This window comes from Molossus molossus, unplaced genomic scaffold (assembly GCF_014108415.1).
Source record: "Molossus molossus isolate mMolMol1 unplaced genomic scaffold, mMolMol1.p scaffold_m16_p_7, whole genome shotgun sequence".
Classification (NCBI taxonomy): Eukaryota; Metazoa; Chordata; class Mammalia; order Chiroptera; family Molossidae; genus Molossus; species Molossus molossus.
In genome coordinates this window covers 32,232,083-32,246,676 of record NW_023425401.1, presented here as the reverse complement: position 1 = coordinate 32,246,676, position 14,594 = coordinate 32,232,083, and the positions used below count along the sequence as shown (strand labels likewise).

At 35.7% G+C, this 14,594-nt stretch overlaps 1 protein-coding gene across 1 annotated transcript in view; it reads left to right on the top strand.

The window, feature by feature from the left end:
- Positions 1-14,594, top strand: part of PPP1R9A (protein phosphatase 1 regulatory subunit 9A) — a 278,938-nt gene that overhangs the window by 150,009 nt on the left and 114,335 nt on the right. The window contains 1 exon segment of the mRNA XM_036246637.1: positions 8,471-8,591. Coding sequence (XP_036102530.1) covers positions 8,471-8,591 — 121 coding nt within the window.

Sequence of the window (14,594 nt, the reverse complement as noted above, 5' to 3'; positions counted from 1 at the left end):
TTTGATTCCCTAGTCAAGGGCATGGACTTGGAGGTTTGATCCCAGTTGGGTTTGTGCGGGAGGCAACCGGTTGATGTGTCTCTCTCACATAAATGTTTCTCTCTTTCTCCCCCTCCCTTCCTTCCACTCTTTCTGAAAAATCAATGGAAAAATATCCTCAGGTGAGGATTAACAACAACAACAACAAAATAGTTGATATAAATTCTATATAGATGGTGAATTGAAAGATTCTCTCCGCCCTTCCACTCCCAACTGAAACTCATCTACTTTAGTTGGCTGGGTGGTGGCTAGATGCAGGAAGGTATGAGTGAGGCCTGATGCTTGGTGGGTACTCGTGCAAGGGGCTGGCGAAGTGAGAGGCCAGAGGGAGCTGTTGTAGTGCGAGTTTGGTGCAAGTGGTTGTTTTTGGGTGATTTGATGGAGGTGGAGTGGTCATGGTTAGACTCTGAATGTGGTAGATACGAGGAAGGCTGGGCTTTCAGAAAATTATGGATTTTGGAATGAGGGCAGTAGAATACTCTTTATCTCTGAGTGGGAGAGGGCTAAAGAGCAGGGAGACTGGGAACAGAGAGGCTTCCTTGAATTCTCTCCCTGGGATCACCGACTGCCTGTTGTAGTAACAGGGAACCAAAGCACCAGAGGCCATGTTGTTCATCAGGTAAGACTGGAAGCTTGGAATTAGACTCTGACCAGTGAACAGAAGAATGTCACATCTCAGAATTTTAGAAAAAAGCAGAACAGATGACAACTTGAATAACCAAAAAAAGAAACAAAAAATCAAGTAAGAATATTCAAGGATGGCTTTAAAAAGACATTCTCAATCAAATGAATAATAACAAATAATAAATAACAATTTAAATAATAGAAATGTCAGTAGAGAAATTGAAGAGGAAAAGGTGATTATTGTTGGGATAAATTCTCAAATGACAGAGCAAAAATCCAAGAAAAACCATGAAAGAGACCCAACAGACAAAGAAGGGGAAATGGCACTAGAGGATGAAAGACATACTAGACAAATACTAGAGAAAAATTTCCTGAACACAAAAAAAGGTCGACCTGATCCTTGTATTTGAAAGGGCTTAGCCAACTGGTTGCAAGGACTTTAAAAAAAAAAAAAAATCTATGCTTAAGCGTAGGCCGGGAAAATTTTTAATCTTTAAGCATAAAGTGAAGATCTTACAAAATACCAGGCCAAAAATCAAAGCAAACAAGTAAGCAGAGATACTTGCAAAGTCAAAATAATTTGACTATCATCAGACTTCTTTCTTTTAATACTGCAAATAGGAGACGTACATGTAATTTCACATACCACTGAGAAGAAAATGATAGTGATCTAAGAATCCTGCATCCATCACAGAAATGAAAGAAAGAAATTTGCTGATATATAAGAATTTAAAGAACACATCACCCACATAACTTCCCAATTAGCAGAGAGGGAAAGAAATGACAAGCAACTTGTTGAAAACAGCAAAATGAGGGGTAAAGAATTGAAAACTATGTAAATAGTATTAAGCATAACATTGCTTGCATGGGAAAAATATGAAGAATACCAGTCATTACATTAAGCATGACTAGCTAATTGTTCATATTAAAAGACAATTTTATTTTGCCCGGCCAGTTTGGCTTAGTGGTTGAGCATCCAACCATGCACCAAGCAGTTACTAGTTCAATTCCTGATTGGAGCACATTCCCAGATTGTGGGCCCAATCCCCAGTGGGAGACATGCAGGATGTGGCCAATTGATGTTCTCTCTCATCGATGTTTCTCTCTCTTTCTCCCTCTCCCTACCTCTCTCTAAAAATCAATAAAGAAAAAAAAAAGATAATTTTATTTTATCTTAAATAAAATGTAAGAGTGATGCTTACATTTTTCACCTACTTAAAATTGTAAAAATCATTCTTTGCTCATGGCCTATAGGGCCGGATTTGGCTAAGGGCCATTGTATTGGTTATCAGAGCAAAAATGAGAACCCAAATATTCATCAGTGATAGAAAAGGATATATGAATTATTGCATATCTATACAATAAAATATTACTCAACAGCAAAAATGAAGGAGCCAAAGTCTAATATGTATGACTCTTACAAACATAAAATTCAGAGGAGGGGGAGCAAGTCACAGAAATCATTTAATATAATTCCATTTGTTTAAATTTCAAAACCAGAAAAAAAAATTAACAGCATATTGTTTAGAGATACACAAATAAATGTTTTTAAAAAGCAGTATGAAGAAAAGGAGAGAATGATTAACACAGTATTTAGGATAATGGTTACTGAGGAAGAGTTATAATATTTGGGAGGGGTACAGAATGGGCTTTTAGGGTATTGGTAATGTTCTGTGTCTTTGTTAGTACATGGATGTTTGTTTTATTCTTTCAACATGTTTTGTAGATAAATGATTTTATAAAATTTTTGTTTTTATGCTATATTTCACAATAATAGACTGGAAAGATTAATCTAGGAGAGAACCAAATGAAGTACAATTATTTATAATTTTTGAGGAACCTCCATACTGTTCTCCATAGTGGCTGCATCAATTTACATTTCCACCAACAGTACACAAGATTCCCTTTTCTCCACATCATAGCCAACACTTGTTATGTTTTGTCTTTTGATGATAGACATCCCAACAGGTGTGAGGTTTTGATTTGCATTTCACTGATAATTAGTGATGTTGAACACCTTTTCATGTGCCTGTTGACTATTATATATCTTCTTTGGAAAAATGTCTATTTGGTTTCTCTGCCCATTTTTTAATTGGATTTTTGTTTGTTTGCTATTGAGTTGCGTGAATTCTTTTTATATTTTGTATATTAATGCTTTATTATATATAGGATGTGCAAATAGGCTGCCTATTTAGTCTATTGATGGTTTCCTTTGTTGTAGTCCCACTTATTTATTTTTGCTTTTTTTGTTTTTGGTGGAGAATCCAAAATAATCATTGCCAAGACCAGTGTCAAGTCTGTGTGTTCTACTAGGAGTTTTATGGATTCAAGTCTCAAATTTAAGTCCTTAATTCATTTTGAGTTGATTTTCGGATATGGTGTAAGATAGGGGTCTAGTTACATGTGGCTGTCCATTTTCCCCAGCAACATTTGTTGAAGAGACTATCCTTTTTCCTTTGTATATTTTTGGCCCCTTTGTCATAAATTGACAAAATATGCATAGGTTTATTTCTGAGCCTTCTATTTTGTTCATTGACCTATATGTCTGTTTTTATATGACAGTGCCATACTGTTTTCATTACTATACCTTTGTAATAGAGTTTGAAATCAGGGACCATGATGCTTCCAGCTTTTTTTTTTTTTCCTTGTCAAGATTGTTTTGCTAGTCAGGTCTTTTGTAGTTCCATATAAATTTTGCGATTGTATGTCTATTTCTGTGAAAACTGCCATTGGAATTTTGATAGGGATTGCACTGAATCTATAAATTGCTTTGGGTAGTGTGGACATTTTAACAATATTAGTTCTTTGAACCCATGAGCATGGGTTAGCTTTCCATTAATTTATGTCTTCAATATTTTTCATCAGTGTCTTACATCTTTCAGCGGACAGATCTTTTACTTCCTCGGTTAAGTTTATTGTTAGTTATTTTATCTTTTTGATGCAATTTAAATGGGATTGTTTTCTAATTTCTCTTTTTGATGGTTTGTTGTTAGTGTATAGTAACTTAAATATGATATAAATAATAGATTACAATACCAATAGAGAATTTTACTTTTAAATTGAGGAAACACTAAAAAATTTCAGTTAAAACCAGGAATCACATTTTAAATGTTCTTTAAATATAACAATCATTATGCACAATAGAAAATGAAAGATGAAAAATAATCTTATGGTCAGATATAATGTAATAAAACATGTAACATATATAAGAAAAAACATATATATATCTCCAATGATTTTAATTTTAAAATGGTAGAATGAATAAGATTATATGTGAAAAACAACATCAGATACATGTAAGAAAATCAATAGTTTTCTCTAAATTTACATTAAAAACCTAGAAATGAAAAGAGGAGCAGTATTTATTTATAATAACACCACCACAACAAAATATTATTAAATTAATCACTAGGAAAAACATAGATTTTACCTGTAGAAAGTACATCGTTTTGAAAGATGTAATAAGTTAATAGAAAGATATACTATGTTGTTTGGTGAGAAGACTTGGTACATTTTGTATCTCTGATATCTATAAATTTATACAAAATTTAATGTAGTCTGAATAGAACTGCCATTAGAGTCTTATTGGGAGACATGATTCCATAACAAAATTCTAAATTTTATGTGGAAAAATATAGATGTAGGGAAGTATGAAAGAGACTGTGAAATGATTTAGTCTCCCAAATATATGATTATAATGTAAGGCCTCTCTAATCAGAATAAATTGTATTCATATAACAGTTGATCAGTTGAACACAAACAACATCCAGAGAAAGATGCTAGTGTGCATGAGAATTTATTATATGCCATGTATGATATTCTAATTTAGAGGGAACAGGGTACTTTACAGATTGTTCTGGCATAACTGAACACCTGTCTGGAGGGATACGAAGTGGGACACCTACACTTTTATTACATCATATATAAAAATAATGCTATATGGATGAAATAGTTAAATACTAAAAATAAAATAATAAAGGTATTTGACGAAATTTGTAAGACTATGTATTTTATCTAGTCTTGTGGGAGGAGGGACTTAATCAAAATGGAAAACCAAAAGTTATAAAGGAAAAGATGGACCAGTTCAATTATCCAAAACCTTTAGCTTTTAAAGCAGTATTGTCAAATATAGCTCATACATAAGTGATAAATTTGAGTGAGGGAAATCTTCATTATAGATGACATGGAGTAACTATCTATAATATGCTAGGAATCTTTCCAAATTATGAAAAAAGAGACAGGTAAAACTCAGTAGAAAAATTGGCAATTCAGTGAAGAGGAAATCTAATGGTCCATGCTCATAATAATGCAAGCTAAAATATCACTAGAAATGGGGGTACTTTCTTTCCTGGGAGAGAAGGTAAGCTCTGAACTCCGGAGTATGGTTATAACGTCCTCTGTAATAACACATCATCACAAGTCTTTTCCTGGTTGCTTTGCCTATTTATGCCTGTCCCTACAGTGGAAGACGGTGGCTGCAAGAATCAGTGGCCTTCAGGTATGGGGCTCTGGACTTCACCTGTGCTCAACAGACACAGCCCAGAGAAAGCTGTACAGAGATGAGATCAACCTCTGGTCTCCATGGGTTGATTGTACTTCTTTTAATTGCCTTTCAATATCACCACGTCTTTCAGTACTCTGTGCTGGAATTGAGGATGGCTCAAACTTATTATTTCCCACAATCAGTTTGTAACTCTGCAAAATTGAGTAATTTTCCAGTTAGTGCAATAAGAGAAGCTGTGGAAGGAAGAAAGATAATTTTAATAAAGCCTGAGTTCAGGCAGGGAAAATGGATTTAAAAACAAAGATGTAAGATATTTTCAGGAAGAAACTATTTAATGATATAAAACTACAGAGAGTTGACATTTGAGAGGAGCTGTTTGAAAGTATTGAGTATGAGAAAGTTTCACTTACAGCTGAATATTGGTTCAGCATGTGATGATTTATAATGAAGAGAAACTCCTATAAATACAACGAATGTGGAGAAGAATTCAGCTAATACTTAATATATACCAGAGAGTTTATACTGGACAGAAACCTTATGGCATTATTCAATGTGGAAGAACCTATAGAAGAGCTAGCACACTGGGGGGAAATCTTAGTATTTGGATGTAAACATGATGTGAAGGCTTCGGGTCATCATTGAGCCCTTCACCATGAACAAACGCATACTCTGTAGAAAGCCTACGAATGTGATTGATGTGGGCAAGAATTCAACCACACAGCCAGTTTTTATGCACATGAGAGAATTCTTGTATGAGAGGAGAAACTTTTTTCATGTAACTAGTAAGGAAGAGCCTCAGCCCAGATCTAACATTCATGTGCACAAGAAAACTCATTCTGGGGAGAAACCCTAACACTGTAATGAATGTAGGACATTTTTGAGCAAGAGAAAACCTCCTGGTGAACAATTGGAACACAGTAAATATGGGAATCCACATGTGTGCAAACATGCTAAGTGTAAAAATGAAGGAAAGTCTCCAGCCATCACTCATATGTTAGTCAGCATTGAAGTTCTCACACTGGAGAGGTATCTGTGCCTAGAACCAATGTAGATGTGTCTTCAGCTGGAGATCACAGACAATTTCTCCAGGGGGAACACTATAATCTTTCTTTAGCACAGAACTGAGCAAATAGAGCACACTTTTGCCAGATGACATGTTATTTTAAAACATCTTTATTTAAGATGTAGGATTATGAATTGTACTTAGAAATACTTATAGCAGAAATTGGTTACAAGTAATGGTCAATGAGATGAATCCTAGTCAAAAGAGTACTAGTTAAAAATACTTGCCATGGCTGGTTTGGCTCAGCAGTTGGAGTGTTGGCCTGCGGTCTAGAGAGACCTGGGTTCGGTTCCCGCAAAGGGCATGTACCTCAGTTGCAGTTTGTCCCTGGCCCTGGTTGGATCGTGTGGGTGGCAGCTACTCGATGTGTCCCTTTCACGTTGATGTTTCTCTCTCTCTCTCTCTCCCTCCCATTCTATCTGAACAAAAAGTGGAAAAATGTCCCCGGGTGAGGATAAAAAAAAAAAAGAATACTTACTAAATTCTAGGTTGTTGCTAAAAAGTCGTCTAAAAGCATCAAGCTTTGCCCAGCTGGTGTGGCTTAGTGGATTGAGCATCATCTTATGGACTGAGAGAGAGGTCCCCTTTCGATTCCTGGTCAAGGCAAATGCCCAGGTTGCAGGCTCGATCCCTAGTGAGGGGCGTGTAGGAGACAGCCAATCGATGTTTCTCTCTCACATTGATGTTTCTATCTCTCTCTCCCTTCCTCTCTCTTTAAAAAATCAATAAAAACATATTAAAAAAATAAATAAAACCATCAAACCTTATGTTGAGTACATGAGCTAGGTTTCCTTTAATAACCCACCACTGTTAATTAGTATCTATTTTTTATGCAGCAATATACCATAATTATAAAAACTGAGGCTATCAGAAAACAACTTTGAATATTAACCAAATGTATGGAATGCAGTATAGTGGATCTTTTATTTTACCGATGTTCAGATATATGTTTATAGAAAGAACAAATGGAAATATGGATAGACATGTTTTGTAAGTGAATTAAAAACAGAGTTTCTCAGTATCATTCATGGGGCCAATAAAATGGAAATAAAAGTGAATGCCTGCGAATATGTTATAATTTCCTCTCACCGTGAAATATTACACAATGAATAAAAGTGTTTTAACGCCATGTAAGTTGATATTCATGAGGTATTATTGAGTTAGAAAAGTAAGCTGAAGAGAAAAGTAGGTATCATATGATCTTATTTGTGTAAAGCAAATAGGAAAGAAAAGCAAGTTGTTGATATGGTAATATCCTTGTACAGCAGGACAGAGAAAGCACTGAAAGACACATACCATCTCGTTAACACGAATGGGGACATGGAACAAGTGGAAAAGACCACATAAATAAAGGGGACATTCCAGATACGTCATGATCACATTTAGTTAAAATAATATATATGGCGCAGCCAGGAAAAATTGAGCCAGAATGGTCAACCTAGGGTTATATTCCTATAAAATTACTGAACCTCAAAGAATTATTTGTGAAAGCAGTACAAAAAGCTTTGAATAACTAACGGAAGTCTCTGAGTGACTAAAAGACAAGAATATTCTTTTTTCTCAAGAAAAGAAAGACCCAATAATTTTATTTCCTTCCCAAAATAATCAAACCAGTAAAAGAATATGTAAGTGTTTGACTATGTATACTTTTGTGCTCAAAATATTATATTGTTTAGAGAGGCTGTGTTTTAAGGCAGATTGTTTACTCAATAATCAAATTATTACCTTTTCTTGGGATCACAGTGAATAGCCAACTGCAGAAGTAAAATGAGACTAAACTCATGAGCCTTTTGCGGGGTCTTATTTGACACCCTTGCTCCCCAGCATAGAAGAAATTTCTGCTAAGGCAAACATATATGATACTCACTGTGTGACAGTCCATATAGAACAACATGAAAAGGAGCAAATAGCCCTGGCCGGTTTGGCTCAGCAGTTAGAGCATCAGCCTGTGGTCCAGAGAGACCCGGGTTCAGTTCCCACTAAGGGCACGTACCTTGGTTGCAGTTTGTCCCCGGCCCTGGTTGGGTCGTGCAGGAGGCAGCCACTCGATATGTCCCTTTCATGTCGATGTTTCTCTCTTTCTCTCTCTCCTTCCCACTCTACCTGAACAAAAAAAAAAAAAAAAAAGGAAAAATGTCCTCGAGTGAGGATTAAAAAACAAAAGGAGCAAATAGGTCTCACCAGTCAATTGCAGACTAGTGTAACACTGAGATTGTTGTTTCTTTCCCCTTTCTTTATAGATGAGGATGGACTTGGCATAAGTATTATTGGAATGGGTGTTGGAGCAGATGCAGGACTTGAAAAGCTGGGAATATTTGTCAAGACAGTAACAGAAGGCGGCGCTGCTCAGCGGGATGGCAGGTGAGCTGTTATTGATAACCAAGCTCCAGGAGGCTTCACAGATGATGTCTTTCAGTGGTAGCTTTCTCCTTTCTAATTGTTTAGGACAGAATTTCAGAGTATGTTTCATCTGTGGAAAATGTTAAAATACTTGAATTCCTTTCTGACTTGTAGGCAGAATACCTGATGAAAATGGGTGGATGGATCTGTTACCTCTGCCGAACCTTGTAACTATCTACTTACCTAGTAGGAAGTGGGCAGAAGCATGAGTGTATATAGTTGAGTATGTGCTATGGAGATCAGCATATAGTTTCACCTCAGAAATATCCAAACAAACGATAATAGTTCTGGCACTTTTGAAAAATGACAGAGGGAAAATAAGAACCTAACTCTGCAGTGATGGTAATCCGGGGGGTCAGTGCTTCTCAAAATGTGCCCTGTCTCAAAACACAGGTTCCTGAGTGCCACCTAAACCTGTGGAATTAAATCATTAGGAGAGAGGTCCTGCAGTCTTTACTTAAGCATCCACCTTGGGTAATGTGGATGCAAACCAGAGTATCAGATGGTCATTGTTTTATGTCTTAGCCTTCATCATCTCAAGCAACAAGTATCTTTAGATTTTCATTAATCCTCACACGAGGCCTCTGATGCCTCAGGTTGGGGTTGAAGCAGAAAGCTGGCAAGAGGAGTAAAAGTAGACACAAAAATATGAGTGCCAAATTCAAAGAAATGTCATTTTATTTTTCTTGGAATGTTGAATACCTGGCTTTGACTTTTGTCAAGGTTTAAGTATATATCACTTAACATCGTTTCAAGAAATAATAAAGCACGTTGAAAATCATTTGTGGCCCTGGCCAGTTTGGCTCAGCGGTTAGAGCGTTGGCCTGCGGTCCGGAGAGACCCGGGTTCGGTTCCCGCTAAGGGCACGTACTTCGGTTGCAGTTTGTCCCCGGCCCTGGTTGGTCGTGCGGGTGGCAGCCACTCGATGTGTCCCTTCACGTCGATGTTTCTCTCTCTCTCTCCCTTCCTCTCTCCCCTATCTGTACAAAAAATGGAAAAATATCCTCAGGTGAGGATAAAAAAAAAAAAAGAAAATCATTTGTGAATCTCTGCTGAGACCCATAGTAGCATGTAATTCTTTTGTAATCCTAAAAACACGGATAATTCTCAATGGAACTAAACTGATAAACAAGAGCACACCATTAGTATCTATCATCTCCTTCCATGACGTTCGGGACCACATTTTAGCCTTATTTGTATTCCCATAGTACTCGGACAGAGAAGGTCTGAAGTGAATCTTTTGAATGAAAGCTCAGCTGACTGAATGTGAATGTATATCACACTTAAAATAAAGAAAGTAGATCATTAATATATTGTGTTTAAAAGGAACGTATTAACAGTCATCCTCCATTTCAGAGTAGTTAAAGAAATAACCTTTTTGCCCCATCAATGAATTATATAATAGTAGTAAATATTTTTCATTATTAATTTAGAACCTATCTTCCAAGGGAGCTAAAATGTGTTTGTAAAATCTACATTTCTCCTTAAGTTTCATAAAAAATTTGAGTCTAAATTTTAAGTTTAAAAATTTAGGTTTAAATTTAATTCTAATGTGATAGGAAATAATTCTTACTAGTAGTTTTCAAACCATACGAAATTATTGTGAACCATCCCTCTTAAGTAAATGGGCCACAAAGCCAAATCAAAATACAATTAGATAAAACACAGAAAGACGGAAAATTTTACATTTGGCGCTTAGCCAGTTCCTTTGTCCTGAACTCAGACTTATTTGTTTTTTCATCACTCATTTTAGAAATTAGATTTGTTTTCTATTTTCATTCTCCTGTGTAGCTTTAGTGTTTACACTGATGTGAGCTTCCCTTTATCAGTCCCAGTGTATATTTCTTCAGTCCTTTTATTTTTAAAAAATGTTTTTTCTTTATTGATGTTAGAGAGAGAGGAAGGGAGGGAGAGATAGAGACATCGATGAGAGAGAACATCAATTGGCTGTCTCCTGCATGGGATCCGGCCCATAAACTGGGCATGTGCCCTGAGTGGGAACTGAACCGGTGACCTCTTGGTGCATGAGCATCAACCATTGAGCCACACCTGCCTGGTTCCTTAGTCCTTTTAAATGATTGTTTTCCTTGTGTAGTAATTCTTTGTTGTTGCAATAGATGCTTAATAAATGCCTCAGTGAATATATTAAGAAAGGCAACTTGATGTAATGAAATGAGGTGGGATCTTTGGGATCATGTGACCAGGAGTCATAATTACATTCCCTCTACTTACAGCTATGGGATATTGAACAAATTACTTCATTTTTATGTTATCTACATTGTTGTAAGTATTAAATAAGTTATGTAAATAAATAACTCTTTTCAGTGCAGTTTGTGAAATTATTCTTGAATGTAGTAGGAATAAACTTGAAAGTTATTAAGAAAAACTTTCTTAATAACTAACTTTTTAAAATAACTTAAAAACTATTAGTTATGGAAAGTCTTATGAAAAACAATAGAAAGATTTATAAAATATGTATAATATGTTAAAATGTTGGAGGTCAGAGGAATTTTAGAGATCTTTCAATCTATACCTTTTATTTTATATGTGTATGAAAAGTGATGAGAGGTGTGTGTGTGTGTATAAAACAATATATATACACATATATATATAAAACAATAAGTAGTTTCCTTATTAGACCTATGGTAGTGTTCTCATCTTTTAAATAATTATATTATTATTAGTACCACTATTATTTTTGTGCTAATTTGCACAGTATTTAGATGTTTATTATTTTAAAAGTATCAGTATATAAAAAATTGCAAAAGAAACAGTTGATTGCTGCCTCCAGTTAGTAATAATTTAAAAAATTATGTATGCTTATTGATATAGAAAAATATTGTATTAAGGATTTACAAAAATATTATGATTAGTGTTATTCCATTCTTGTGTGGCTATGTTTTCTAATTATACACTTCTGACGTAGCCCCCCATCTGTCTGTCTGTCTCTCTGTCTCTCTCTATGTCTCTCACACTCTCTCTAACTGAGAATTCATGCACATCAGAGTGTGGAATGACTTTAGTCTGTGCTTTTATATTGGGGGTGGGATTTCAGATAATATGGAATATTTAATTTTCCTATAGAGAATAAGTAATACTTGTATGCATATTTTAAACTACAACTACATATAATGAAGTTATCATCATGTGATCTTGGGGAAGTTACTCTTCAGAATTTACTTGTGGATAAAATTCAAGTTCTGGATTAGATGTTCTTCACAGTTCCTTTTAGCTTTAAAAAGATAAGAGTCTGTATTATACTTCTCTAGCTTGCTTTAGTTTCTTAGTAACTTTTCCTTATTTGAGAAAACTATTTCAATTTAATCTCAGATTCAAGCACACTGTTTTCAAGGGATGTTAAAAAACAGACTTACATAGAAAATCCTTTTCTCCTGCCTTCCACCCCAACACAAGAAACCTTTTTATTGTGATTGCTTTTACCCCTTACAAACATCTCAAACTCTCACCACATTTTAAGTACTTTTAAAAATGTGTATGGATATTTATCTTCTGAGTCATCCAGTGCAGTTAAAAAGTTTTGAGTCCTTCGTATTCTTTGATATTATGTCCTACTTTCTAAGTTTTCTTTTGTCAAGCTCTTCACGTCTGTGCCTTTTCATACGATGCCTGGAACATAGAGGGTGCACAACAAATATTTGTGGAATAAGTGAATGCTTGTGCTTCACCACTTTCAAAACATTCACTTGGACCTAACATTTTTCTTTTCATATTCCTTCTCTTCTTTTTCTTCTCTGCCTCTCCTCTTCTCTGCCTTTTTTTCCCCTTCCCCCTGCCCTTCCACTCCCCTTCTTCCTTCTTCCTCTCTCTTTCTCTCTTTTTATGCAACCTTACCTCTTACAGGGTAGCTTGTAATTTAGCTGAGTGACAGGATAACCGTTTTCACCTTCTGTTTTAGTAAATTCTATAGTAAAATGATGTTAAATATATTAACCATTACTTTTTTGCTGCCATACATTTTATGATTGTACATAGGACACTTTAACACTTTAACACTAATTATTTCTCCAGTCCTCTTTAATGAATCTATAAAGCAAAATGAATTTTAAAATAAAGCAATTGAAAATACGGATAGAAGAAATTACGTGAGTGATAACTGACAAAAGAGTAATAATGCCGTGCTAAAGAGGCAAATTAAAAATGTACCTGGGGTCTGTGTTGTTTCTGTTTCCTATGGTTGTTCTCAAACTTTTGTCTGCCATTTTACAACACTGTTCTTTTCAGGGTTGGGGGGGCATCAAATATGATTTAAGGTGCTATGTAATTTATCCTTATTCAGATGTTGGTTTTCAAATAATTTGAATTGGTTTTGACCGTCTTTTGGGTAACACCAACATATAAAACAGATGCCAGGTCCTTTCTTATGCCTACCCTGCAGCACACTCTCTGTCCTGTAGGCTGTCTGTGCCCCTGAGGAACACTCAGGCCTGGGACAACCCTGCACGAAAACTGCCCTTGTAATTGTGCCCATCTGTCCTGATTCCTTAGTCCATGGTCTCCTATCTGTACACACACTCTTGTGTCACTGTTCTAATCAAATATTTTGCTTGTTCACCCCTTAGAAAGTTGGGATATTACCGCTTTGATAGGTACATATATTTTCGTATGCATTTCGAACTTTACTACCTAGCCTTTTGGGGTTGACCCAAGTTCATTACTGTTGCTCCAGCTGGTCTCCCTTTCATTCGTTTTGATTGCTTTGTTCACATAAGCCCTGTGAGCAGAATTTCTGTTTTTGTTTCCCCTTGCCCAGTACATCATGTCAATAAATAACTACCCAATAACATTAAGCGAACCCTAGAATAACCCAACTTATATATTTTTATTAGACTTACCCCCTGTTGGTACTGGCTTGCAGATTCAGAATTGAGGGGTGTCAGAAATACCGACTCGGCTGAAGAGCAGTCGTGTTGCACACGTGTTTATTAGCACATGGAAACTGTTGAGGAAATGCCAGGGCTAGATGCCTTTTACAGATTAGCCAGGTACAGTCCCATAAATTCCATTCCAGTAGCCAATGTTTCCCGGGGAAAACAAGCTATTTTCTCTGCTATTCTGGAAAAATTTTTGGAAAATCCAGATGATCTGTATTCTTCATATTCTGGGTTGATCTGACTTGGAGAGCTGTGTATTTAATTTTTACTGCCAGGACTCATCCCTTATCTTCTCTGTGCTTCTAGTTATGAGATTTTCAGTGTTACTGTTCTGTGAGGTTGCATCTAAAAGTTAACCTCTCTCAGGAAAAGAGATTCAAGCAAGTAAAAAATCACTTCTTTAAACCTTCCTCAACTTAATATACACACTCAAGTTTTGATTTTCAGTATGTTCTTTCATATTCTAGAATTGGTGGACACTTTGCTTTAGGACTAAACCACTATTCTTTTTCTGGAAAAACAAAACTTCATTAGCTCATCTGCACAATTATTTTTTTCTCTGTCACTATTGTCTCTAGCATAGTCTCAATTATCCATATTAAATTGAACTTGTGATCTACTTAACTAACTTCTATTTAACAACCTTCATGGTAGATAGGAACTTGATAATAATTGCCTATCATACATAAGCAATTTAGCAGACCAACAAAAACAATTTTCTGTAGCCACACACTATTTTTACTTCTTAAAGGGTAAGGATGGACATATTTTTAATATAATGCAAAGTCACAGTAACTTTATAACATTTTAACATATATAGAGTTGTATATATAGTCATGTGCCACTTAACTATGGAGATACAGTCTTAGAAATGCATCATGAGGCGATTTTTTTCCTTGTGGGAACATAGTAGAGTGCACTTACACACACCTGGGTGGTGTACCTGCTACACCCCTGGGCTACATTATGGTCTAGTGTTCCTAGGCTACAAACCTGTGCAGCATGTTACTGTACTGAATACTACAGGCGATTGTAACAGAATGGTAAATACTTATATATCTAAAAATAGAAA